We start from the raw sequence: 23,295 nt of genomic DNA, 5'->3' as shown, positions 1-23,295 counted from the left end.
CCCGTATACAATTCCCTTTGCCAATCGATATGTTACTTGCCCGAGATTCGATCGTCGGTATCCCAATACCTCGTTCAATCTCGTTACCGGCAAGTCACTTTACTCGTACCGTAATGCATGATCCCGTGACCAGACACTTGGTCACTTTGAGCTCATTATGATGATGCATTACCGAGTGGGCCCAGTGATACCTCTCCGTCATACGGAGTGACAAATCCCAGTCTTGATCCATGTCAACCCAACAGACACTTTCGGAGATACCCGTAGTCTACCTTTATAGTCACCCAGTTACGTTGTGACGTTTGGTATACCCAAAGCACTCCTACGGTATCCGGGAGTTACACGATCTCATGGTCTAAGGAAAAGATACTTGACATTGGAAAAACTCTAGCAAACGAACTATATGATCTTGTGCTATGTTTAGGATTGGGTCTTGTCCATCACATCATTCTCCTAATGATGTGATCTCGTTATCAATGACATCCAATGTCCATAGTCAGGAAACCATGACTATCTGTTGATCAACGAGCTAGTCAACTAGAGGCTTACTAGGGACATGTTGGTGTCTGTTATTCACACATGTATTACGATTTCCGGATAACACAATTATAGCATGAATAAATACAATTATCATGAATAAGGAAATATAATAATAATGCTTTTATTACTGCCTCTAGGGCATATTTCCAACAACGATGCCATAGCTCCGATGCGGTGGTGGTGGCGACGAGGCCAAACGGCGAGGTGGTGGTGTTGGTGTTGGCGAAGAACTCGTACAGTGGACCGGGGCTACTGCAGCGAATAATCTCGCGCCGAGTGTGAAGATCCTTAATAGAAAAGCCACACGGGTCATATTCAACAAAAACTGAATTATCAATGGTGAACTGACGAGTAGAAAGAAGATTTTTGATGATATCTGGAACAACTAGAACATTGTTAAGGTGGAAAGTGTGGCTAGGTGTGCGGAGAGTGACGTGGCCGGTGGCGGTGATGGGAAGTGGATCGCCATTGCCAACGGTGACACGAAGGGAAAGAGGAGGATGGGAGGGAGTGGAGAGTATACCAGGGTCGGAGACCATGTGCGAGGTTGCGCCGGAGTCCATGACCCATGCGCCCGGTGTGGAAGGGCCGGGGGCTGGAGTGCCGGCAGTGGCGTTCAAGGCGGCGACGAGGGCGGAGCAGTCCCATGCCGGGCCGGGGGTGTAGGGCACCGCGGGTGGGGGCGGGTTAGTGCCCCAGGCCTGGCCGTGTAGTGGTGCCAGTTGGGTCGTGTAGGCGACCTGACCTGAGGGCACCCAGGTAGACTGACAGGGCGGCGGCGCTGAAGAGGCAGACCGTGGGGCCGGCCCGAGTAGACCAGCGCCCCCGGCAGGAGGAACCGGCGCGGCGTGGGGGCGCCAGGCGGGCTGCACCACGGGTGGGGGCCGGTTAGTGCCCCAGGCCTAGCCGTGCAGTGGTGCCAGTTGGGTCGTGTAGGCGACCTGACCTGGGGGCACCCAGGTAGACTGACGGGGCGGCGGCGCTGAAGAGGCAGACCGAGGGGCCGGCCCGAGTAGACCAGCGCCCCCGGCAGGAGGAACCGGCGCGGCGTGGGGGCGCCAGGCGGGCTGCATCTGCTGAGTCTGGCCGGTGTATGGGTTGAAGCAGATCCACGGGTCGGGTGCCGCGGCAGGTTGAGTGGTGGTGGAGTTGGCTGCACCCCCGTCGGTGTTCTTCTTCTTCTTCGACCAGCAGCCGCCGTTGCCGCCCGAGTGGCCGCCCGAGTTGCCGCCGGTGGAGGACCCAACGGTGTTGCCATAGAGAGCGACTTGGGATGAGAGGGAGCCACCGGGAGCGGCGTTGGCGAGCTGGTTCTCGCGCAGAAGGAGGATGGAGCGCGTCTGCAGGAAGGTGGGAGCCGGAACCTGCATCGTGACGAGGGTCGTGATGTCGGAGAAGCGTGGGTTCAGGCCCCGAAGGCAGGTGAGGACCAAGGTCTGGTCAGTCACGGGCTGCCCCACATCCGCCAGCGCATTGTTGAGGGCCTTCAGGCGGTGGCAGTAGGCGGTGATGGTGAGGTCGCCCTGGACGAGGGCTCGGAACTGTGCCTCGAGGTAGACGGCCCGGGTGAGCTGATTGTCGAGGAAGAGGTTCCGGATCAGCGCGTAGGCGTCATATGCGGTTTGATCTTGGGCCATGATGGTGTTCAGGATGTCGTCGTTGATGGAGCCGTAGAGCCACGAGCCGACGACGTAGTCCTGGCGCTGCCACTCGGCCGTGCGAGCGTCCGGCGGCGTGACGGCGGAGATGTGATCCATGAGCTCGTACTTGCCGAGGAGGACAGTGATGAGCATGCGCCACATGGCGTAGTTGGACTGCTGCAGGTCGAGGACGACGGGGACGTGCGTCTTGACGCTAGCCACGTGGACGACCTGAGATGCCGGCGACGTGAGGGCGGGCGATGCGGCGGCGGCGGTGGAGGTGGTGAGGGCTCCGGACGTCTGCGCCCCGAGCATGGACGACGAGGATGCGGAGGTGGACATGGCGGCGATCTGGGAGGGGAGGCGGAACCGCGGCCGCCTAGGGTTTAGGGCGGCGGCGGATGGGGTTGGAGCGGCGGAAGCTAAGGTTTTAGGAAAGGAGGGCTGATGCCATATAAACGAGAATTGGTTTGAGGGAAGACGCCTCTCTAGGGGCGATCGGCTCATATATTTATAGCAAGATTACAAGTCTTGGAGACCAAGAAAGAACCTATACACGTATATGTATAATCGTATGCAAATGGGAATACGCGATGTTAGCTATACAAAGTCACACTTTAACCGGATCCATGAGGCATGAGTGCTCCTTTGGGAATCTACTATATCCAGAATTTACCTGCCAAAGATTCGAATCCTTCATGCATGTGCAGGCCAATACTGAACGTCAAGTGGCCGTTGGAATCCTAACAATTTTGTTAGGGTGTCTCAAAAATTAACTACTGTACATCGGTTGACGCGAGAACTTCAGCATTGACCCTGATGGTCATCGTTCACACACACACACACACAGAGAGAGAGAGAGAGAGAGAGAGAGAGAGAGAGAGAGAGAGAGAGAGAGTTTCGTTGCATTCTCCACAGATCTTGCTTGCATTACCATCGGCTAGCGTTCCTCAAAAAAAATTACCATCGGTACCATCGGCTAGCTAGCCGTCGGGGGATGAGGATTGTCCAGGAAATTTCGCCGCCGGCCAGCCACCCCTGACACTGTATCACATCACACGTTGCTCCCCACGCGGTACGCATCAACATACGTACACGGCGGGCAGTAGGTATATATACGCGGTACATTTGTCACTTATCGACGTACTCGCTACACCAACCCGTCTGATCGACCAGCAAGCAAATTAGACCGAATTAGTACTGAGAAACCAACCGTGCGCTCCCATGGAGTGGCCGGCAGCAGGGTGCTCGATCGCGCTCGTCTCTTTGCTCGCGCTCTGGAGCAGCGCCGCATCCGTTGCATCGCTGTCAGCGGCGGCACCGGTGCAGGTTGGCGTGCTGCTGGACCTGACGAGCGACGTGGGGAGGGAGAGGCGCGCCTGCATTTCCACGGCGTTAGACGACTTCAACGCCGCCCAGTACGCCAGCTCCGGCGCCGCCGCCGCCGCGCGGCGGGTCGAGCTGCGCGTGCGGGACTCGCGCGGGGATCTCGCCGCGGCCGCACACGCTGGTAATGAACGCCGAAGATAAATTTCTCCCAACTCTTCTTCACTTCAAGCTAGACTACCACTGCATTATCGACTCACTCCGTCCCAAAATAAGTGATTTAAATTTGTATTACCTTTAATACAAAATTAGAAAGGGAGTATCTACTTATACACACACTTGTTTTCTGTGGTAAATGCACTTGGAGAAAAAGAACCGTTGTATTATTATCCCTTTCTATGGGGAGCTCCTATTTTATGCTACTCCCATCAATTCAAAATACTTTCTCTGTTCATTTTTATAAGATCTTGAAGACATTTTAGACAATGTACAAAACAATCCACTTTGAGTTATCTGAAATGACTTACAAAAATAAACGAAGAGAGTAAAAAATTAAAACCATGACATTTATTTTGGATTGGAGGGTGTAATATTTTTTAACACAACCTCCTAGGCTTCATTGATAGATAATCATCAGTTTGGATCATACGGCAGACCAAGCCATGTGTGTCTACCTTATTCAAAGAAGATGTTAAGTGTTTCAAACTGTTGGAGCATCTATAACCAGACTTACGAAAAAGGGGTTTTCCCACTTTGTATTACAAAGCAACTATCGATACAGCTAATGATAGATGCTGGGGTCACAGCACAAACGAGCCCAAAAAGAACAGAGAAGAAAAAAAGAGAAACAAATGTCAACAACGGCAGATCAACGAAACGAAGATGACCGGCAACCGCGGCACCCTCCGGAGAAGTACCACCACGCTCCCAGCACTTTGAAACGCCGCATACCAAGCAACACCTTCAAAAAGGAGGCGACGACGACGCCGCTGTTGCCCGGACTAGTCTCCCTGGTACGCTGGGGGCAGTGGGGGGAGGGTGTACACCCACATGCGTCGTCGCGTCGGGGCCGGACGAGCCGGGAGAGATTTCTCCCGACCCAAACCCCCACCACCACCCCAGACGACCCATAGTGCACTGCCATCACGCTGCCTCCCAACATGTGCCACCACGGTCACCGAATCAACTTCGCAGTCTCCCTGAGGTCACCGACACGAGACCTGGAGGGTGGGAGAAGAGATAGTAGGCTCGGGGGCATCCGCAACATCGCCGACGTGAGGGGACAACCACCACCGTCGCCGCGGAGCCGACCGGACAAACGGGCAAGGGGCCTGCCAGGCGCCGAGGCCCGGTCGGACCCAAAAGGGCCCGGACAGCCCCTGCCGTCACGCTGCAGCTTGCCGGCCGACGAAGCCGCCACCACCTCGCAGACCACCGCCTCCTCGCCACCAATCAGGGAGCAGCGTCGCCGCTCACCGAGTCGCTGACCCGCCCTAGCCCAGATGGAGCCTGAAAGGGCCCAGATCTGGGCCGCGCGGGCGTCGCCGGTCACCAGCACCGCCACGCCGCCCCGCGGCCAACGGCCGCGCCGCTGCACCAAGGACCCCGAAGCCCGTCGAAATCCAGCTGCCGAGCCACACCGCAGTCGGCCGACCCCCCTCCCCCCATGAGCGCGCGGGGAAGGAATGGCTTGCCGCCGCCAGCGCCACGCGGGAAGGGCCCGACGAACCAAGCCGGCAGCGGTAGGGGGGAGAGGGATGGGGAGGAGGCCGGAGGAGAGGGAGCGGCAGGGCCCCGCCTGTCGCCCGCGGGGGACGAGCGAGCGGACGGGAACGTGGGGGAGGGGTGGGGAAGAGGGAGGCGGGGCGCGCGCGGCCGGCGGCCTGCGGCGGCGGGAGGGGGCGGCCGACGGCGGCGGGGGGGGGGGAGGAGGGAGGGAGGAACTCTAGCCTCCTCACTAGCGATTTCACTAAACGACCTAAGGAAAAGGGTCTTCTGAGGACACAAATGTATAAAATACAGTTCTAATCTACAACCAGACTTAGCAGACCTGGCTCTCTAAACGCCCGCGGACGCGTTCGGTCAATGATCGGGTGTGTCTGTTTTGAGCCCCTATTTATCCGTTCATGCAACAACACTCCTCGTTTTTTCCCTTATATGTCCGATCACTTCCAGACGATTGGTAGAGACGAAGAGAGAGAAAGAAAAGAATGAATAAAGAGCGAAAAAAGGTGGTCCAGAGTGGGCCGCGTCCTACGTGACGGATTGATCGGACACATCCAGACTGTCCGCGAACCCTCGGACGCACCCAGGCGTATAGGGATAATATGAGGGTTCCAGTTAGATCACTTTTTTCTCTTTCTCCTGTCCAGTCATTGACCGATCGCGTCCGCGGACGTTTGAGAAAGATTTGAGGATGCCGACTGTAGATGCTCTTACTTTTCGCATCGAAGCTCGCTTAGGTGGGCCGGCCCGTTACTGATCATGTCTCAATTTATTTCTGTCTAACCAGTTTTCGATTAGTTTTGTATTTTGTTTCCATAATTAAAAAGACATATTTTCAGAAAACCCTAACATTTTAGAAAATTATGAACATTATTTAAAAAATCAGGTTTTTTGAAAATAATTGACATGTTCTTGAAAAAACGACAACATTCTTATATAATGTGAACATTATTTTAAATTTGTGAAAATAGTTGAAAGAGAAAAAACCAAAAAGGAAATGAAAAATAAAGAGTAAAACTGAAAACAAGTAATTATCTTGAAAATAGAAAAAAGAACAAACCAAAATTGAACCTTCTAGAAACTTCCTAAAACTGATAAAACCTGAGCTAGAACCTTACCAAAGCTAAATCCAGTTAATTGGGCCGGCCATTTGCTCACTCGGTTTGCTCCGCAGAGAGTGATTATTTTTAGAGAATGGAGGTTGGTTGTTTTTTAGTTAAATATAAACATAATTTATACATCAACTTGTCTTCGATGCTCACTTTGCTCACTAAACTTGCTCGGTGTGCTTATGGCACGCTGAGCCTTTTGTTTTTAGAGAGAGAGTTTGATTTTTTTTTTTTTGAGAAACGAGAGTTTGATTGGTTTGGTCACAGTAAACCGGCCGGGCCGGCCTAATGCAACGCTGGCCCACACAACGCACCTGCTCCAGGGCCGAACATCCACTGGCTTCAGCAGTCGCGGTCTCCTCGGGAAGCAACGGACGCCGTCCAGCCGCCGTAACCCCCATACCGGCGGCGTCCTCTCCGTCATCCCGCCCCCGCCCCCCCAGCCCGGATCCGAGATGTCGAGCCCTTGCTCCGCCTGCCACCCAACCAGCGGGCTGCCATGGCCTCCACACCCCCTGCAGCTAGCGCCAATGCCTCATTGTCTCTCGCTCACAAGGTACAGAGCGGCAGTGCCGAAATTTCTTTCAGGTGGTTTTGTTTATGTGCCGAATTTAGGAAATAAGAGTGATGAGGATGCACGGCACTCCTCTAGTCCCTTGCTCTGATGATGCAGATCCACAGCACACCTCTAATCACTTACTTGGATGTGAAACTGCAGTGAGTAATTCCCCAAAAAAAAGACCTTTAACAGGCTAATTATGTTGTAATCCCGTCGCCACAGAGACGCTTTCCTTTCTTTCCCCTCCCCCATGTTTCTTATGCACTTTTGCTGCGTTTTCTCCTGTTTCATGTAATGGACTATGCGTCCCCAGGCTGCGGCCTGTTTGAAATATATAAGGTAGAAAGAACTCTACCTTTTATTTTCAAAAAAAAAGACCTTTAACGAATAATGCAACAATAGACTTATTTGATTGCCTAATTGTTCCAACATTATGCTAATTGCTCGGCTAATTCTGTGATGCATATGAGTTTTGCAGCCGATGACCTGATCAAGAATGGGCAAGTGCAAGCCATCATATGGGCCACTGAGACACTGACCAAATCAGACCGCGCCGCACACCACCGCAATCACATTCCGGTTCTCTCCTTCTCCGGCATTTCTCCAACATTGTGTGCCTTCTGGCTGGAAGATCATGTAGCAGGTTCCCAGGGTCATGTCAAGTTTGGATTTACACTTGGAAGTGATAGTATAACCTTTCCTAATCCAGAACCTGATAGAAGATATAGCAGAAGACTAGAAACAAGAAAATCAAGGAAGAATTGTAGAGGTGAGACAGGGCTGAAGATTGCTGTGCCACTGAAACTAGGTTTTGAAGTTTTTGTGAATGTTATTGATCCTATCTCCAAGAAACAAAATGTCACTGGCTACAGCATTGATATCTTCAAGGCTGCTATGAAGAATTTACATCGTCATCCGTGCTATACATTTTTTGTCTTCAACGGTACTTACGATGAGCTAGTAGGCGACGTCTCATCAGGGGTAAGGCTTACTCCTACACCTCTTGTATTTTATTATTTTCTGAGTATGGATTTGTTAACATTATAATTTCTTATACCTAAATATACCTTTTGATCCATGCTAACTTTCTGGCGGACAAACAGATGTATGATGGTGCAGTAGGCGACGTGACCATAACGGCGGAACGAGTCATCACCACCGACTTTACAATGCCATACACACAGTCTGGTGTGTCTATGCTTGTGCTTGCCCAGGATGAATCGGATACAATCCGTTGGACATTTGTAAAGCCACTAAATGGGAAGCTTTGGTTTGCAACCATGGTCTTCCTCTTCTATACTGGCTTTGTCGTGTGGATGATTGAACTACCCAGAAATCAGGAGTACCAAGGATCAAGTTTGAGACAGTGTAGCACCGCCCTCTACTTCGTTTTCTCCACTTTGACATTTTCTCATGGTCAGCACTTCAAGCTTAAACTTCTTGACAATATTTGATGCATTATAATAAGTGGTTTGATGTATTAACACAGTTACAAGATTAAGATCTCTTGGTTATCTCATGGACAGGCCATACTATTAGAAGCCCCTTGTCAAAAATTGTGGTGGTGATATGGTGCTTTGTAGTGCTGGTTCTTGTCCAGAGCTATACAGCAAGCCTGTCATCCATTCTGACTGCAAAGAGGCTCCGTTCTTGGATGACAGATTTTGACCAGCTGCGGCACAGTGGTGACTTTGTAGGATACCAAGATGATTCATTTGTGCGGTCCTTCTTGATGAATCATAACATCAGTGAAAACAGGTTAAGGAACTACACCACGAAAGAAGAATATGCTGATGCTTTGTGGAAGGGGTCCAATAATGGAGGGGTGTCGGCTATCGTCGATGAGATCCCCTATTTGACTTCTTTCCTCTCAGACCGTCGGTATGGAAATGATTTTAGGATGCTCGGGTGCATATACAAGACTCCTGGATTTGGTTTTGTAAGCTACTCAACCTAATGCCTTGGTATATTCCTGATTTGTTCTTTGCAGTCTGGACAAAAAAATTAGTTGCTGACTTTGTGTTCTTATCTTCAGGCATTTCGTCTAGGTTCTCCGCTAGTTCATAATCTTTCGACTGCCATCCTGAACCTAGCAGGAGGGGATGAGGGATCACGAATCGAAGTGAAATGGTTTGGCACAACTTCATCGCCGATAGGTGCTGGCACAATCCCAGACACTGATTCCGCGCCTCTTACTTTAGAAAGCTTCTCTGGTCTCTTCGTCATCACTGGATCCATTTCAACTCTCATGCTTCTGATAAGCATAATGAGGTTGATTCATGCCAAATGCACTGAGTTGAGAATGGCTGATGTGGAAAGTGTCAGCTACAGTGGCACCAACGATGAGTCCCATCTGTTGCAGAATGGCACAGGTGACAACCCCAGCCTTGATCAACAACCCTTCCATGAAGCTCGCAATAATAATTCTGGGGGCGTCCATATGAGCAGCGAAAATGTTGGAGACACAGAGCTTGACACATTGCAGCAGAATGGCATGCATGGTGGCTCTGTCCCTGCAGGACACATTCAGATTGAGATGCGCGATATCTAAGGTAAAGGGAAGCGCAGATGCTCATGAGTACTTCACTGACTGCATTCCATATCTTGGACTATATAGGACTTGTTTTTCTCTCTCTTCCGCGCTCTCTTGGAAAGAAGAGGTAGATGTTCAGTGTGCATATTCTCTTTAGACAATTTACTTATGTTTTCAAAGTAGTACCGGTGTACTAGAAGTTCTGTAATTTCATTTGTAAATAGATGGTGGTTTAGACAGGTATAGTCCTCAACATTTATAAATAACATTCTAATGGTATTGTTTGCATTTTACAACCCTGAATGTCCGAAGTTGGGGAAGTTCATGTTTTATGGAACGTTGCCCTGTAAACTGAGCGGAGGCAGTATTACATATGTAGTATATGACTTTACATGTGTGCTTCAGCCTACCAGGAGATCTGTTGCTATTAAAGCAACGCTGCATTCCACAAGTTGAATTGGATATAAACAGTCGTATTCTTTCCTTTCTCTTTTGCGTATTAAAGATATACTCTCTCCGTCCTATTAAGGGCGTTTTTGACACTAGTGATGTACACAGTTGTCTGTTTTTTTTTTTTGTTGCAAGGCACATTTGTCTGTTCAGAACTTCAGATTGACATGATTTATGATATCGTCTTGAAGCAACAATGTACTGGTTCTCCAGCTCCTTTATGGACAGTTTTTGTTACGTGTCCTTTATAGACAGTTGATGGTTCAGACAAAACCATAATCTCCAACATACATGGTCTTGGTGAAGAAATCTCAACTTTCAGATGAACTTATCAGTACTGAATTTGTTGAGAGAGAAAAAATTAACAGTACTATCTCGATCCGTTTCTTCTCCGGTGCTGCATCTTGCAACACCGTGTGGGTAGCTGTGCCGCTCCTCTAGCTGCGCCGCTGGCCATTCCGGCCGCGGCGGCCACCCTTCTCCCTAGCTGCGCCGTGGGCCGCTCCGGCCACGGCGGCCACCTCGCAGCGCCCGCCAGCTGCTGCCTGCTGGCCGGCATGGGTCCGCCACGCTCTCATAGATCTAGCACTAGCGGTAGCCTGCGTGCATCTTCTCCGGCCTCCCCTGCGTCCTCTGGTCCGTCCGTGGTGCCGGACTCGCAGCTGCCCCGCGATTTCAATGCGCGAGATCCCGGTTCTCCGCCCCGGATCCTGCTTCGTGGGGAGTGCTCATCCGTGGCGCCCCCTTCCCGCCCGGCGGATCTAGCCGCTGACCCTGCCTCGCTTCTTTTTTGGGAGCGACCACGCCTTCAATCCATCGTAGTTGCTCCCGCTGCTGGCGTTAACTCCCCCCCCTGAGCTGGATGGGAGTTGGACCGAGGTCTCGTCCCGGAAAAACAGGCGCCCGAGCTCTGGCACGGCGGGCTATAGGCCGCGCCCCTCTCCGGCTCGGCATGGGCGCCGAGGCGACATCAATGCTGCTGCCGGCCGGGCTGCTTTCTTAAGCAGGTTCGGCGGCAAGTGCTTTCGCTGCTTGAGCAAGAAGCACCATAGAAAGGACTGTCGCGATCCGATCTGCTACATCGTCTACAACCACTCCGGCCACTCCGGTCGCGAGTGCCCACAGAATCCAAGGGGCAACCCCCCGCTAGGGTGCCAGTGCGGGATAGGATCCGCTTTGCCTCCGCTGCCCCCCCCCCCCCCCCCCGCTGCCGCGCCTCCTTCCGCCACCACACCACCGCCCATTGCCATGGAGGGCACCCACGTCACCGACCCCGTGCGCCGCCCGCGGCACAGCTGCAAGGTGGTGATGTCCACCCCTGCGCTGGAGCACGCCACCTTCGTCCTCAAGCGTCAGGCGGTGTTGCTCACGGCGGCGGATGCGCGGCGCACGTCCAGCGCCATGGCGGTTGGTCAAGAGCTTGAGGCTCGGCTGCGCATCCCGCCGCACCTGCTGCGGATCACCAGCCATGACCCGGAGGACTACCTCATCATCTTCGATCTGCCGATCCATCAAGACCAAGTTGTCAAGCTGGGCTCACTGTCGGTTGACGGCGCCAAGTTCTTCATCAAGCGCTGGCATGAGGACGACCACACGGTGATTCAAACCTTCAACTACCATGTCCGGGTAGTCACCGAGAAGATGCCGCAGCAGTTCTGGTCCGTCGAAGGGGCTGAGGAGGCTCTTGGCTACCGTGTTGACCGCCTCGACAGCCGCACGTACGAGCGCAGCCACACCAAGAGCTTCGCCTGCTGGGTGTGGGTGTGGGACGTGGACCTCATCCCGACCAAGCACAGTTCTGGCGGATGGAGCGTGGGGCTGGCCGCGTGGAGGAGATGCTCGGCTTCTCGCCGCCGGGTCGTGTCATCGCCGCGCCTCCGTCTGCAAGCCGCCACGACGTCCTCATCCATGTGGACCGCATCGAGGACTGGTCGCCCTACGAGCCGCGGTCGCCGCGCTCAGCGCAGAGCGGCCTGCCTTCCTCGGACTCTGACAACGACGATAGACCCATGCCGCGGATCATCCCCGTTGGCTCTTGGAAGAAAGGAGTGGAGGACGGCCAGCGCGAGCCGCATCCCGGCGTCAGCTTGCCGTGCTTGCTGACATGGGCTGCCGCGGTGCCCCCCGCGGTGGCGGCGGCCGCAAAGATGACGACGGAGAAGACCAGGGAGGGCGCAGATCCTGGAAGGACACGCTGCTAGGTCGAAGCCGCGCCGGGAAGGAGAAGGCGCCGGAGTAGGAGGGCTCCTCTCGACGCCGCAGCCGCAGCCGCTCACCGCCTGGGCAACGTCGCTCGGAAAGCTCGCGGGGCCGGCACAACACCAGCCGTCGCCACGTCACAGGTGCGGGGGGGTGCTCTTCTCCAAGCACCGCGCCCCTGCCCCCGCCTCCGCCCCCTGCCATCGCTGCTGCTGTTGCTGACCCCATCGCCGACTTCTTCGCCGGCGCCAAGAGCCAACTGCCGCAGCCACCCCCCTTCAACTGCATGGCTGCGGAGATGGAGGCCCACGTGGAAGCTGCTATCTCCGCACCGCTGGAGTTCAACAGCCAAGTCAGCACCGTCAAAGCACCATCTCCGGGCCTGCCAGATGCCTTCGGCCCAACCCTGGCCGGCCCACGCGCTGCGGTGGGCCTGCTCAACCGCAAAGAGCCGGCCCGCCCCGCGGCGGTGGAGATGCAGCTGGGGGCCGTCACCTAGCAAGTCTGTTGTCTTCAGCTTGGTGCAGAGGGCGAGGTTTCAGAGCCGGCCGCGGCCCCGCTGCGCCTCTTCCAAGCCACCAAGCCGCCGCTAGTGCCGGAGGCGCCGCTGCGTCGCTCGTTGGCCCCGCCCAAGACTAGAGCCACTCCCGCCCCTGTTCGCCATAGCGCCAGGCAAGTTGCAAACCCGACGACCGTGCCTGTCGCGCAGCAGGGGACGCTGCGGCTGGTGCGCGAGCTAGGCTTGCTTGGTCCAAAGGAGAAGATGACTGCCAAGACGGCCGAGAAACTGCTGCGCAAGTTCGACGAACCGCTCACCGATGGTGACATTGCCTGCATTGCCAAGCTAACTCGCCTCAATAAGGAGGCGCTGCGTGTGGCGGCCGCCATGGCCGGCGCTGATGGAGCCGCCGAGGAGGCCGCGGTGTGATCATGTTAGTGAAATGCTTTAGATGTCTCTAGCGGCGCCCAGCCTTAAGCGGGGTTGAGTTAGGATCCTTTGTAATTCTTGTAGGGTTAGTTGTTAGGAGTAGAAGGTGCTGCTGCAATTTGGGGCCTATTGGTGGGCATCAGCGCTCCCTGGTAGAAGACGGAGTGTGTCGGTCACTGTCATTTGGTTTATCTTCTATCAATGAAAGTAGTAGTCGCTGGAGTATGATCATGTTTCCATATGGATGACAACCTTTGTCCCATAGTTAGCTGGAATGTGCGAGGGCTCAATATGCCGGCCAAACGTGATGCTGTCTGCGAAGCAATAGTTGCGCATCAACCGACGATCCTCTGCCTTCAGGAAACCAAGATCGACGTCTAGTCCCCGGCCTTAGTGAAGGACATAGGTGGTAGCAGGTTAGTCGACTGTGTAGTGCTACCTGCGATCGGCTCGAGGGGCGGGGTTGCCATTTTTTGGGACAGCCAGATCGTTTCGATTGTGTCTCAGGCCGTAGGAGAGTTTGCCATCACTGTAAAAGTGACCGTCGTCCGATCGGCCACCGTCTTTTGGTTAACTGCAGTCTACGGGCCGGCGGACGACGCTCGCAAGGATGCTTTCCTTCTCGAGCTTGCAAGATCTGCACCCCCCTAGTGATCCCTGGCTTCTAACCGGCGACTTCAATATTATCTACGAAGCTAGAGATAAGAACAATTTCAACCTGAACCGGTGAATTATGGGGAAGTTTAGGGCGGCGCTAGATGCGGCTGGCTTGCGGGAAATCAAGTGTAAAAATAGAAGGTTCACATGGAGTAATGAACGCCAAAACCCCACGCTGGTTAGTATAGATAAATTCTTCTGCACGGTGAGCTGGGAGCTTCTCTTCCCCGCCTATGGCCTGATGGCCGCAGCCACGACATGCTCTGACCATTGCCCACTGATCCTGGCGCCATGCAATGCCCCGATCCGTCGTGCTAGCTTTAGATTTGAATCCTTCTGGCCGAAATTCCCGCACTTTCACATACTGTCGAGCATGCTTGGTATAGGCCGGTTCAGCAGCGCTGCGCTTTCGCACGCTTGCAAATCAAGCTCAGCAGGGTGGCACACGACCTGAAGATCTGGAGCAGATCCCTGTTCAGCGACGCAAAGGTGCAGTTCCACATCGCCAATGAGATAATTCTGAGGTTGGATGTGGCTCAAGAGACAAAAGCTCTGTCAGAAGCCGAGTTTAAGCTGCGCAAGCTGCTCAAGGTTCGTCTGGTGGGGCTTGCGGCCATTGAAAGGGCCAGAAGGAGACAAGCCTCCAGGGTGCTCTGGCTGCAGGCGGGTGACACCAGCACAAAGTTCTTCCATGCCAAATGCTGCTCCAGAAGACGCAAGAACTTCATCCATACAATTCAGAGCGATGATCGATGCGCCACGACTCATAGTGACAAGGCATAGATCATCTATGATCACTTCAGCAAGATGATGACAGCGGACACCGGTCGAAACGTGATGCTGAACTAGAACGAGCTGCAGTTACCAAGAATTCAAGCAGCCGGCTTGGATAATCCTTTCACGGAAGGAGAGGTCTAGACTGCCATCATGCAATCGCCGACGGAGAAGGCGCCGGGCCCTGATGGTTTCACTGGGGCATTCTTCAGAGCTTGTTGGTCGATCATCAGCAGCGACATCATGGCGGCCCTTCACCAGTTCTATCACCTTGCTGGTGGTAATTTGGCTGCTCTGAACACTGCCTTTGTCGCACTGCTGCCAAAGAAGGACGGAGTCGTGCGGATGACATACTTTCGCCCAATTAGTCTCATCCATTCATTCGCTAAGCTGATCACTAAGGTGTTGTCAATTAGGCTGACCAAAGTAATCCACACGATTGTCTCCCCTGCACAGTCAGCCTTCCTGAAGACGAGGTGTATACAAGACAGCTTCCTCTATGCTCAGAATGGAGTGCGTGCTCTACACCGCACCAAAACCCCAGCTCTCCTGCTCAAACTAGACATCTCCAAAGCGTTTGATAGCATATCCTAGGATTACTTGCTGGAGCTGTTGTAGGAGCTGGGTTTCAGCGCTAGATGGAGAGATTGGATTGCCTGGCTGTTGGCTTCTTCACACTTGGAATTCCTGCTTAATGGAGTGCCATGGAGGAAAATACAGCACCGCAAGGGCCTTCGCCAGGGCGATCCACTCTCCCCTCTGCTGTTCATTTTAGCCATTGACCCGTTGCAACACCTGATTGATGCAGCAGTCCAGCGACAGATGATGCAACCATTGCCAAGAAGGGAACTGAAGCTCAGGGTCATCCTTTACACGGATGATGCAGTCGTTTTCATGAACCCAGACCAAGAGGAGATGGAGGTGCTCAACACCATTCTGAATATGTTTAGCGAGGCATCGGGCCTGAAGATCAATAGACAAAAATCAACGGCAACACCAATTCGATGTGACACTATGGACATCCAGCAGCTTCTTCAGAGTTTTGGAGGCACCACCACCTCATTCCCGCTTAAATATTTGGGCCTCCCGCTTACTCTGACAAGAACACGGCTAGTGCACCTTCAGTTTGTCTTGGATCGAATCAGAGCAAGATTGGCTGGATGGAAGGGCAAACTCATGACTATTGCTGGACGATGGGTGCTCGTCAGAGCAGTGTTGACTGCCATCCCAGTTTTTGCTATGACAGTACTCCGTATGCCAAAGAAATTCTTCAAGGAAATTGACAAAGTGAGGTGTCGCTTTCTGTGGGCAGAAGAGGAGGAGCTATCCGGAGGCAAATGCAAAGTAAGCTGGAGCAAAGTTTGCTCCCCGTTGAGAAAGAAGGGTTGGGCATTCTCAATCTGGAGCATTTTGGCCGGGCCCTGCGCCAGCGATGGCTTTGGCAAACCTGGAAACACCCGGACAGGCCATGGGTAGGAATGGAGGTGCCATGCTCGGACTCCGATCGGCTGTTTTTCAGCGCGGCCACCTCGGTCACGGTGGGCGACGGCCGGACGGCCAGGTTCTGGACCTGTTCCTGGCATCAGGAGGGCACGCTTCGATTGCTCTTTCCGGCGCTCTATAAGCACTCGAGGAGGAAGAATAGAACAATCGCTGATGCCCTTAGCAATGACCGCTGGATTCTTGATCTGGCGCATGGGTAGACAGACCTGATCGTCTGCGACTGTGTGGCCTTGGCGCGGCTGCTGCGCCTGATGCCGATCAACCTTACTACAGAGGTGGGCGACGAGATAAGATGGAACTTGGAGGCCAGCGGCTGCTACACTGCTGCATCAGCATATACGGCGCAGTTCCAGGCGATCCACGCCTCAAATTTCCCTCAGATCATTTGGAAGACTTGGGCGCCAGGGAAACTGAAGATTTTCTTTTGGTTAATGCTGCTCAACAGGCTCTGGTGCAATGACCGCCTTCAGCGACGTGGATGGCCCAATTCTTACTTCTGCCAATTCTGTTTCAGAAACCTTGAGACGGCTGATCACATATTCTGGTCGTGCCCTTTCACCAAGGCGATTTGGAGCAGCCTGTCATCTTGGTTTGGCTGCGAAGCTCTGAGACAACAAGCCTCTCGCCAACCGCACAGTGCTGCTGATCGCATTGTGGGTATAGCGGAGGACACAAAACCTGAGTTCAGAAAAGGCATAAGGTCCCTGATGATGCTAGCAGCTTGGGAAATCTGGAGTCACCGAAACGACTGCACATTCAGGAGCAAGGAGGCCTCGAGGCGTGAGGTTCTGCAGGCCATCAGGCGGGGCACTGAGCTATGGAGGCAGGCTGGAGCAACGTGTCTACTGCACCCGTTCACGCTACCACCGGAGGGGATAGGCTGATGGATAAGCTAGTTCTTGGCCGAATGTAGTTTTTAGTTTTCCCTCTCAATTTCTTTTCTTTTGCTCCTTTTGTGATCTTCGGATCCCCGCCCATGTATTTTCTCTTTAACCACTGCTCCCTGCTATGATCAACATGAAAAGCCAGCATTGCTGGATCTTTCAAAAAAATTAACAATATTGCTTTCATTTAATCAATGATAAATGTTTTTCTTTAATAATATCCATAACAGTCAAAGTTAGAGAAGTATGCATAACAGACTGACAGGAGAACGCTAAGTTTGGTTCTTTAATTAGCTGCTTAGCTGATCTGGGAACGGATGTATGTACCTTAAAATACAAGCACCAGTGCATTACCTTAATATAGTATTCCATCCGTTCGAAAAAGTTTGTTTTTCAAATAGATGTATCTAGCACTACCGAGGAAGTAGTTCTTAATTATTACACAGTTTCAAGCTTTCTTAGCTCAGCTTATTTGTCAAGTTGTTTTTTTTCTTTCGAAAAAAAGATAAGATATATGTACCTTCGTCGAGTCGTTCACCCCCGCAGAAGAAGAGGAAAAGAAACGGCTTCTCTCACAGACAGGGACAGTTGCAATGAGATGGAGACTGGAGAGAGTACGTCGATTCCTCGTCGATGCTCCAATTTAATTATCTTGCATCCGCTAGATTTTCTGACGAACTCGGATCTTCAAGGGTATCTTTCAGCGATTTTACTAAATCTAGAAAGTTCGGTAATAACCCCTCGCGTCGCCTCCCCCTGGGCGACGCCAGGGGCCCCAACCCTAGTGCCGCCAGCACCTCCCCCTCCACCCCCTCCTGCCGCCGCTGCCACCGGCATGGGCCGCGGTGGCGGCGGGCCCGGTGCCAAAGGTCCTGGGCGGAGGGAGGCGGCGGATCCCATCTAAGGCGGCAGGGGTGGCCCTTCTCATGAGATCCAACGGCGGCGGCTAGGACGGAGTATCCGGGCTGTGCGGCGGGGGCCCGAGCACCATCGCCGGCGGAGCGGCGGCCCTGCATGGACGGCGGCGGTGGCAGCGCCCCATCCGGCGAGGTGGGCTGTCCTGCTCATGATGGTGACGACGGCTACTGCGGATCCAACGCCCCGTTTGGATCCGTCGCGGGGAGGCCTTTCGCCGACCGGCGGCGCGTGGAGGGACCGGTGAGGAGATGCCGGATCTCCGCCGGAGTACCGACGGCAACATACGTCTTCGTGGCCAGGTTCCGCTCGGTTCCAGCCAGCCACGAGGTCGGGAAGACGTGGCTTCCAATGAAAATCGCGCCAGACTGCGGTCTTGGCGGACGATGGCGGCGTCTCAGACGTCGTTTCCTTCTGGAGGCATCGTCGTTGCAGGTCTCATCAACCTGATCGGGAAGTTCTGGGGGAAACCCTAGATCTGAGTCTACCGGATCGGACGATGACGGTGCTATCGATATCGTTCTCTCTCACGGGGGCATCGTTTTGGAGCGAGTGCTGGTTGGAGGGGACAAGAGGAGGAGCGGTGTTTCATCTGCTCCATTGATGACGGCGGATCTCGGCGACGTGGCGCAGTGGAGACTCGGCGCCTGATGAGCGGAGATGGACTCGCGCAGGAGGGTGACGCTGCCTGGCGTCATGGTGGCGTCGGCGGCAGTTGGACCGGCCAAGGTTGATGCAGCAGTACAGCTCTGAAGATGAATTCGTGGCAGGTGGCTGCGGCGGCCTCATACCCGGCAGGGGTCCTGGCTGAGAAGCACGCCGGACTGGTGGGTGTCCATGCCCGGCAGGCGTCTTGGGTGGGACCTCAAGTCTTTAGCTGTTTAGGTTTGGCTGCGTGGTCTGTTTGGTATTAGGCCTAGACTTTCAGCGCCCCTACATCAACTGGATAGGGATAGCGACAGTTGTTGTTTAGTTTGGTGGCTTTAGACTTATTGTTGTATGACTCTATACGGTCTTGTGTCAATAATTAATAAAGTGACCGTATGTATGGTCCAGATGCAGAGGCCGGGGGTCGCGATTTTTTTTATCAACTTCATCTTCCGGGCAACAGCAGGATCATTCTTGGCTAGGTACGTATCTTTCAAAGTCAAGCTTGCTTAGGCCTTTCGTTTTTAGCAGAATATTGTCAGTGAAACAGTCCGCAGATAGCCTATTTCAACGGGAAGAACTGGCTAGCCAGGATTTCCGCCAAGACCGTGCTTGCTTACGACTGACCAATATAGATAAAATGAATGTGTTGGCTGAAGATCAAAGACGGTATAGCTCAAGCGGCTCATTGGCTTGAATTTTTGTCAGGTTTTTACACAGACGAGGACTGCGCGTACTACAGAACAACGAGGCAAAGCTGCTGTTACAGGTTGCGGCTGAAGTCTTTAGCAGAAGTCGAATCTGAGCACTCTTGGCATTAAGGATCGCTGGATAATGTCCCACATGCTGGTGTTGTGCTAAGTTTCTAATTTATCTTGCATGTATTCTGGACGGGTCCAGGCTCATTATCCTTTATATAACACAGTGCGGACGTAGACACTCGTACATACACACATACTCTTACCTTTATGAACGCATGCACGTATAACCTACTTCTATGAGCACCTTCGAGAGACCAAGCTGGCACATCATCTTGAGATTGATAAAATCGCCATAGACGTCTTCGTACCTGATAGCTTGACAAACAGTTTTATATTATGAGACGGAGGGAGTATATTTTGAATTAATAAATGTGTGTTTTATTGAAAAAGTGCATTTACATGGTGGAAAACTGTTAATTGGAAGGAGGAGATTGCAAGCATCGATAATTCATTGATCGTGTGCATGATGCACATATATAGGTACATGGTGGACCGGCCTCTACTTGTCTCCCAAGATGTACAAATATACAAGGGGGAGAGAGAGATACAATGGTATAAATACAGACCTTAGTCCTATACACGTACCGAGGACAACGTTCACTCAACACCCCATCGCAGTCGAAGCGTCACCGGAGGCACAGAGACTGGACCGAAACTCCTCGAAGACTAGGGTCGGTAGTCCCTTAATCATAACGTCGGCGAACTACTGAGCAATAGGGACGTGCAAAACGTGAACCCTCCCAAGTGCCACCTGCTCTCGAACGAAGTGGATGTCAAGCTCAATATGCTTCGTGCGGCGATGATGAACAGGGTTGGCGGAGAGGTATACGGCGAAGACGTTGTCGCAGTAGACGGTCGTGGCCTTAGGAACCACACAAAGCACTCAGCAACAGCGTTAGCCACTGCCCGATACTCCGCCTCAGCACTCGAGCGAGAGACCATGAGTTGTCGCTTGGACGACCACGAAATCAGCGAGGGCCCGAGGTAGACGCAGTAGCCTGACGTAGAGCGACGAGTGTCCGGGCAGCCAGCCCGGTCAGTGTCGGAGTGGGCGACCATGTAGATGGAGGTGGAAATCATCAAAGTGAGTCTCAGGGTCAATGAGTCGCGTATGTACCAGAGGATACGCTTCACCATAGTCCAGTGGGAGTCACGAGGTGAGTGCATGTGAAGGTACACCTGCTGCACTGCATACTGCAGGTCAGGCCGAGTGAGGGTGAGGTACTGCAAGGCACCGACGATGGAGCAGTAGAAGGCGGCGTCAAGCGCAACAGAGCCCTCCAGAGCAGAGATCTTTGCCTTAGTGTCAACAAGCGTGGTGGCGGGCTTGCAGTTAAGCATACCCGTGCGCTCAAGAAGCTCATGAGCGTACTTCTGCTGATGTAGAAAGAACTCGTCGGCACGGCGGATAACCTTGATGCCAAGGAAGTAGTGCAGCGCTCCCAGATCCTTGAGGGCAAACTCACCACGAAGACGAGCCGTGAGCTGCTGGAGAAGCTCAGGGGAGGATGCCGTCAGGATGATATCGTCAATATAGAGCAACAGATATGCAGTAGTAGTGCGTTGATGATAGACGAAGAGGGAAGTGTTGGAGCGAGTGGTGTGAAACCCAAGCTGCTGCAAAAAAACCGCCATAAGCTGGTACCACACCCGGGGCGCCTGCTTCAGCCCATAAAGAGACCAATACAACAAGCACACGTGATCAGGATGCTCGACGTCGACGAAGCCAGTAGGCTGCTCGCAAAACACCTTCTCAGTGAGATGGTCATGCAAGAAAGCATTTGAGACATCCAACTGATGCACGGACCAGGCACGGGAGACCGCCAGCTGCAACACAATACGAATCGTGCCCAGTTTGACAACCGGAGAAAAGGTGTCGGTGAAGTCAATGCCGACATGCTGTTGGAAGCCGCGCACCACCCAGCAAGCCTTGTAGCGCTCGAGAGAACCGTCAGGGCGGGTCTTATGGTGAAACACCCATTTTCCACTGATGACGCTGGCATGAGGGGGCCATGGAACAAGATGCCACGTGCGGTTGTGTTGCAACACATCGAACTACTTGCGCATCGTAGCAAGCCAATGTGGGTCACGAAGGGCTACATGTGCGGATGAGGGGATGGGCGATGGTGAAGACGACGAGGCCGACGCAATGCACGCATACTCATTAGAGGTGTAACGCGTGCTGCATCGGTGGATACCGGCGCGAGACCGAGTCATCACACCGGCAGGTAACAGGTCGACCGCCGAGGGAGCAATGGACAAGGGTGAGGACGAGTCCGTCGCAGCCTGTGCCTCAGAGGCGGTAGCAGAGGCGGCTGGTGCAGCCGCACGTGGGGCGGCCGCGCCCGAAGTGCCTGGGTCCGAGATAGCCGCACCTGAAGGGGCCGCTCGAGGCCATGCCGGGGCCACGTCCGAAGCAGCCACCCCCGAAGGGGCTGCTCGGGGGCGCGCCGGGGCCGAGGACCTGGCGGGGACAGCCGCACCAGGGGAGGCGGCAGTAAAAGATGGAGCGGGCGGCCTGCCAACAGGTGGGGCAGGAGCATGCCGGGCTCGAGATCCGTCGAGAAGCGCCGAGTCCTCTACAGAAGGTTGTACCTAGTGGAAGGGAAACACCCGCTCATCAAAGTACACGTGCCAGGAGGTTTACACATGGTGGGAGACAGGTTCATAGCACCGATAACCTTTGGTGTTGGTGGGATATCGTAGGAAAATACACACTACGAAACAAGGTGCAAGTGTGTGTAGTGTGGTGTAGGCGGTACTAGGATAACAAAGACAACAAAAGATGCGAAGACAATCGTAGGATGGAGGGGAGCCGAAGAGAAGATGATGAGGAGCGTCGTTCCAACGAGGACGACACGGTCGAATGTTAAGGAGGAGGGTGGCGGTAGCGAGAGCATCAGGCCCAAACCGAGGGGGTACATTGGAGTGAAACAACAATGTACAGACGTGGTCGTTGAGAGTGTGTAGAGAATGCGCTTGGCACGGCCGTTCTGCTGGGAGGTGTAGGGGCATTTTATGCAATAGGTGGTGCCGTAGGATGCGAGAAGCTGGCGAACGGCGGCGTTGTTAAACTCTTTTCCATTGTCAGTTTGAAGTGTGAGTATATGGCGACCGAACTGGATGGTGATGTAGGAGTAGAATGACGTGAGCGTGGCAAAGGCGTTGGACTTGCGACGAAGTGGAAACATCCACACAAAGTGAGAAAAATCATCAAGTAGCACAAGATAATATAGATAGCCCGTATTGCTCGCAACCGGAGATGTCCATACATCACTATGAAGTAACTAAAACGAAAAAGTGGAAATATTCGTTGACACACTAAAGGGTCGACGAACGTGCTTGCCGAGACGCAAGCATGACAAGTGTTCTTGTCGAGTTTATTACATGAAAATGAAGAACTCTTAAGAATCTGACGAAGAACTGTGGATTTGGGATGACCCAAATGTGCATGCCAAAGGTCGACCCTAGCGGAGAGGGCAACTGGAGGGGCAGTGATGGTGGCGGTGGTGGCAGAGTGCACCGGGTACAGGTCATCAGGGTTGTCACATCAGTGGAGAACCATCCGTGTATAAGCGTCCTTCATAGAGAAACCAAGATCATCAAATTCAACGGTAAGAGGTGTTGGGGAACACAGTAATTTCAAAAAAATTCCTACGCACATGCAAGATCATGGTGATGCATAGCAACGAGAGGGGAGAGTACCGTCTACGTACCCTCGTAGACCGTAAGCGGAAGTGTTATGACAACACAGTTGATGTAGTCGTACGTCTTCACGATCGACCGGTCTAGCACCGAAGGTACGGCACCTCCGCGATCTGCACACGTTCGGCTCGGTGATGTCCCGCGAACTCACGATCCAGTAGAGCTTCGAAGGAGAGCTTCGTTAGCACGACGGCGTGATGATGGTGATGATGTTGCTACCGAAACAGGGCTTCGCCTAAGCACCACTACGATATAACTGAGGTGGATTATGGTGGAGGGGGGCACCGCACACAGCTAAAAGATCAATGATCAACTTGTGTGTCTATGGGGTGCCCCCCTCCCACGTATATAAAGGAGTGGAGGATGGGGAGGGGGCCGGCCTCCTAGATGCGCCGCAAGGGGAGTCCTACTCCCGTCGGGAGTAGGACTCCCCCCTTGC

At 53.4% G+C, this 23,295-nt stretch overlaps 2 protein-coding genes and 1 pseudogene across 2 annotated transcripts; 1 reads left to right on the top strand and 2 right to left on the bottom strand.

The window, feature by feature from the left end:
* Positions 1–789: 789 nt before the first annotated feature.
* On the bottom strand, positions 790–2,522 carry LOC147958478 (uncharacterized). The gene is made up of 3 exons (XM_087532154.1): positions 1,487–2,522; positions 1,064–1,285; positions 790–827 (listed from the first exon to the last, which is right to left on the bottom strand). Exons 1-3 carry the CDS (start codon positions 2,520–2,522, stop codon positions 790–792), a joined length of 1,296 nt encoding a protein of 431 aa, XP_087388280.1.
* Positions 2,523–3,345: 823 nt separating this feature from the next.
* LOC125523491 (glutamate receptor 2.8-like) lies at positions 3,346–9,450 on the top strand. Its single transcript, XM_048688525.2, has 5 exons — positions 3,346–3,690; positions 7,378–7,880; positions 8,003–8,315; positions 8,426–8,838; positions 8,935–9,450. Exons 1-5 carry the CDS (start codon positions 3,405–3,407, stop codon positions 9,448–9,450), a joined length of 2,031 nt encoding a protein of 676 aa, XP_048544482.1. The 5' UTR covers positions 3,346–3,404.
* A 2,390-nt stretch (positions 9,451–11,840) lies between these two features.
* Positions 11,841–12,969, bottom strand: LOC147958477 (uncharacterized; annotated as a pseudogene).
* Positions 12,970–23,295: the final 10,326 nt, after the last annotated feature.

This window comes from Triticum urartu, chromosome 7A (genome assembly GCF_056163025.1).
Source record: "Triticum urartu cultivar PI428250 chromosome 7A, HENAU_Tu73, whole genome shotgun sequence".
In the NCBI taxonomy this organism is placed as follows: Eukaryota; Viridiplantae; Streptophyta; class Magnoliopsida; order Poales; family Poaceae; genus Triticum; species Triticum urartu.
The sequence above is the reverse complement of the archived record's forward strand: the minus strand, read 5'-3'. Positions and strand labels throughout refer to the sequence as shown.

Excerpts from the sequence above, each read along its gene's own strand:
- LOC125523491 (XM_048688525.2), top strand. The coding sequence starts at position 3,405 with ATGGAGTGGCCGGCAGCAGGGTGCTCGATCGCGCTCGTCTCTTTGCTC. Across the intron at positions 7,881-8,002 it reads TAGGCGACGTCTCATCAGGG|ATGTATGATGGTGCAGTAGG; the intron begins GTAAGGCTTACT and ends GCGGACAAACAG. Across the intron at positions 8,839-8,934 it reads AGACTCCTGGATTTGGTTTT|GCATTTCGTCTAGGTTCTCC; the intron begins GTAAGCTACTCA and ends TCTTATCTTCAG.
- LOC147958478 (XM_087532154.1), bottom strand. The coding sequence starts at position 2,522 with ATGTCCACCTCCGCATCCTCGTCGTCCATGCTCGGGGCGCAGACGTCC. Across the intron at positions 1,286-1,486 it reads GTCTACCTGGGTGCCCCCAG|GTCAGGTCGCCTACACGACC; the intron begins GTCAGGTCGCCT and ends GGGTGCCCTCAG. Across the intron at positions 828-1,063 it reads GCACATGGTCTCCGACCCTG|GATCTTCACACTCGGCGCGA; the intron begins GTATACTCTCCA and ends TTTTCTATTAAG.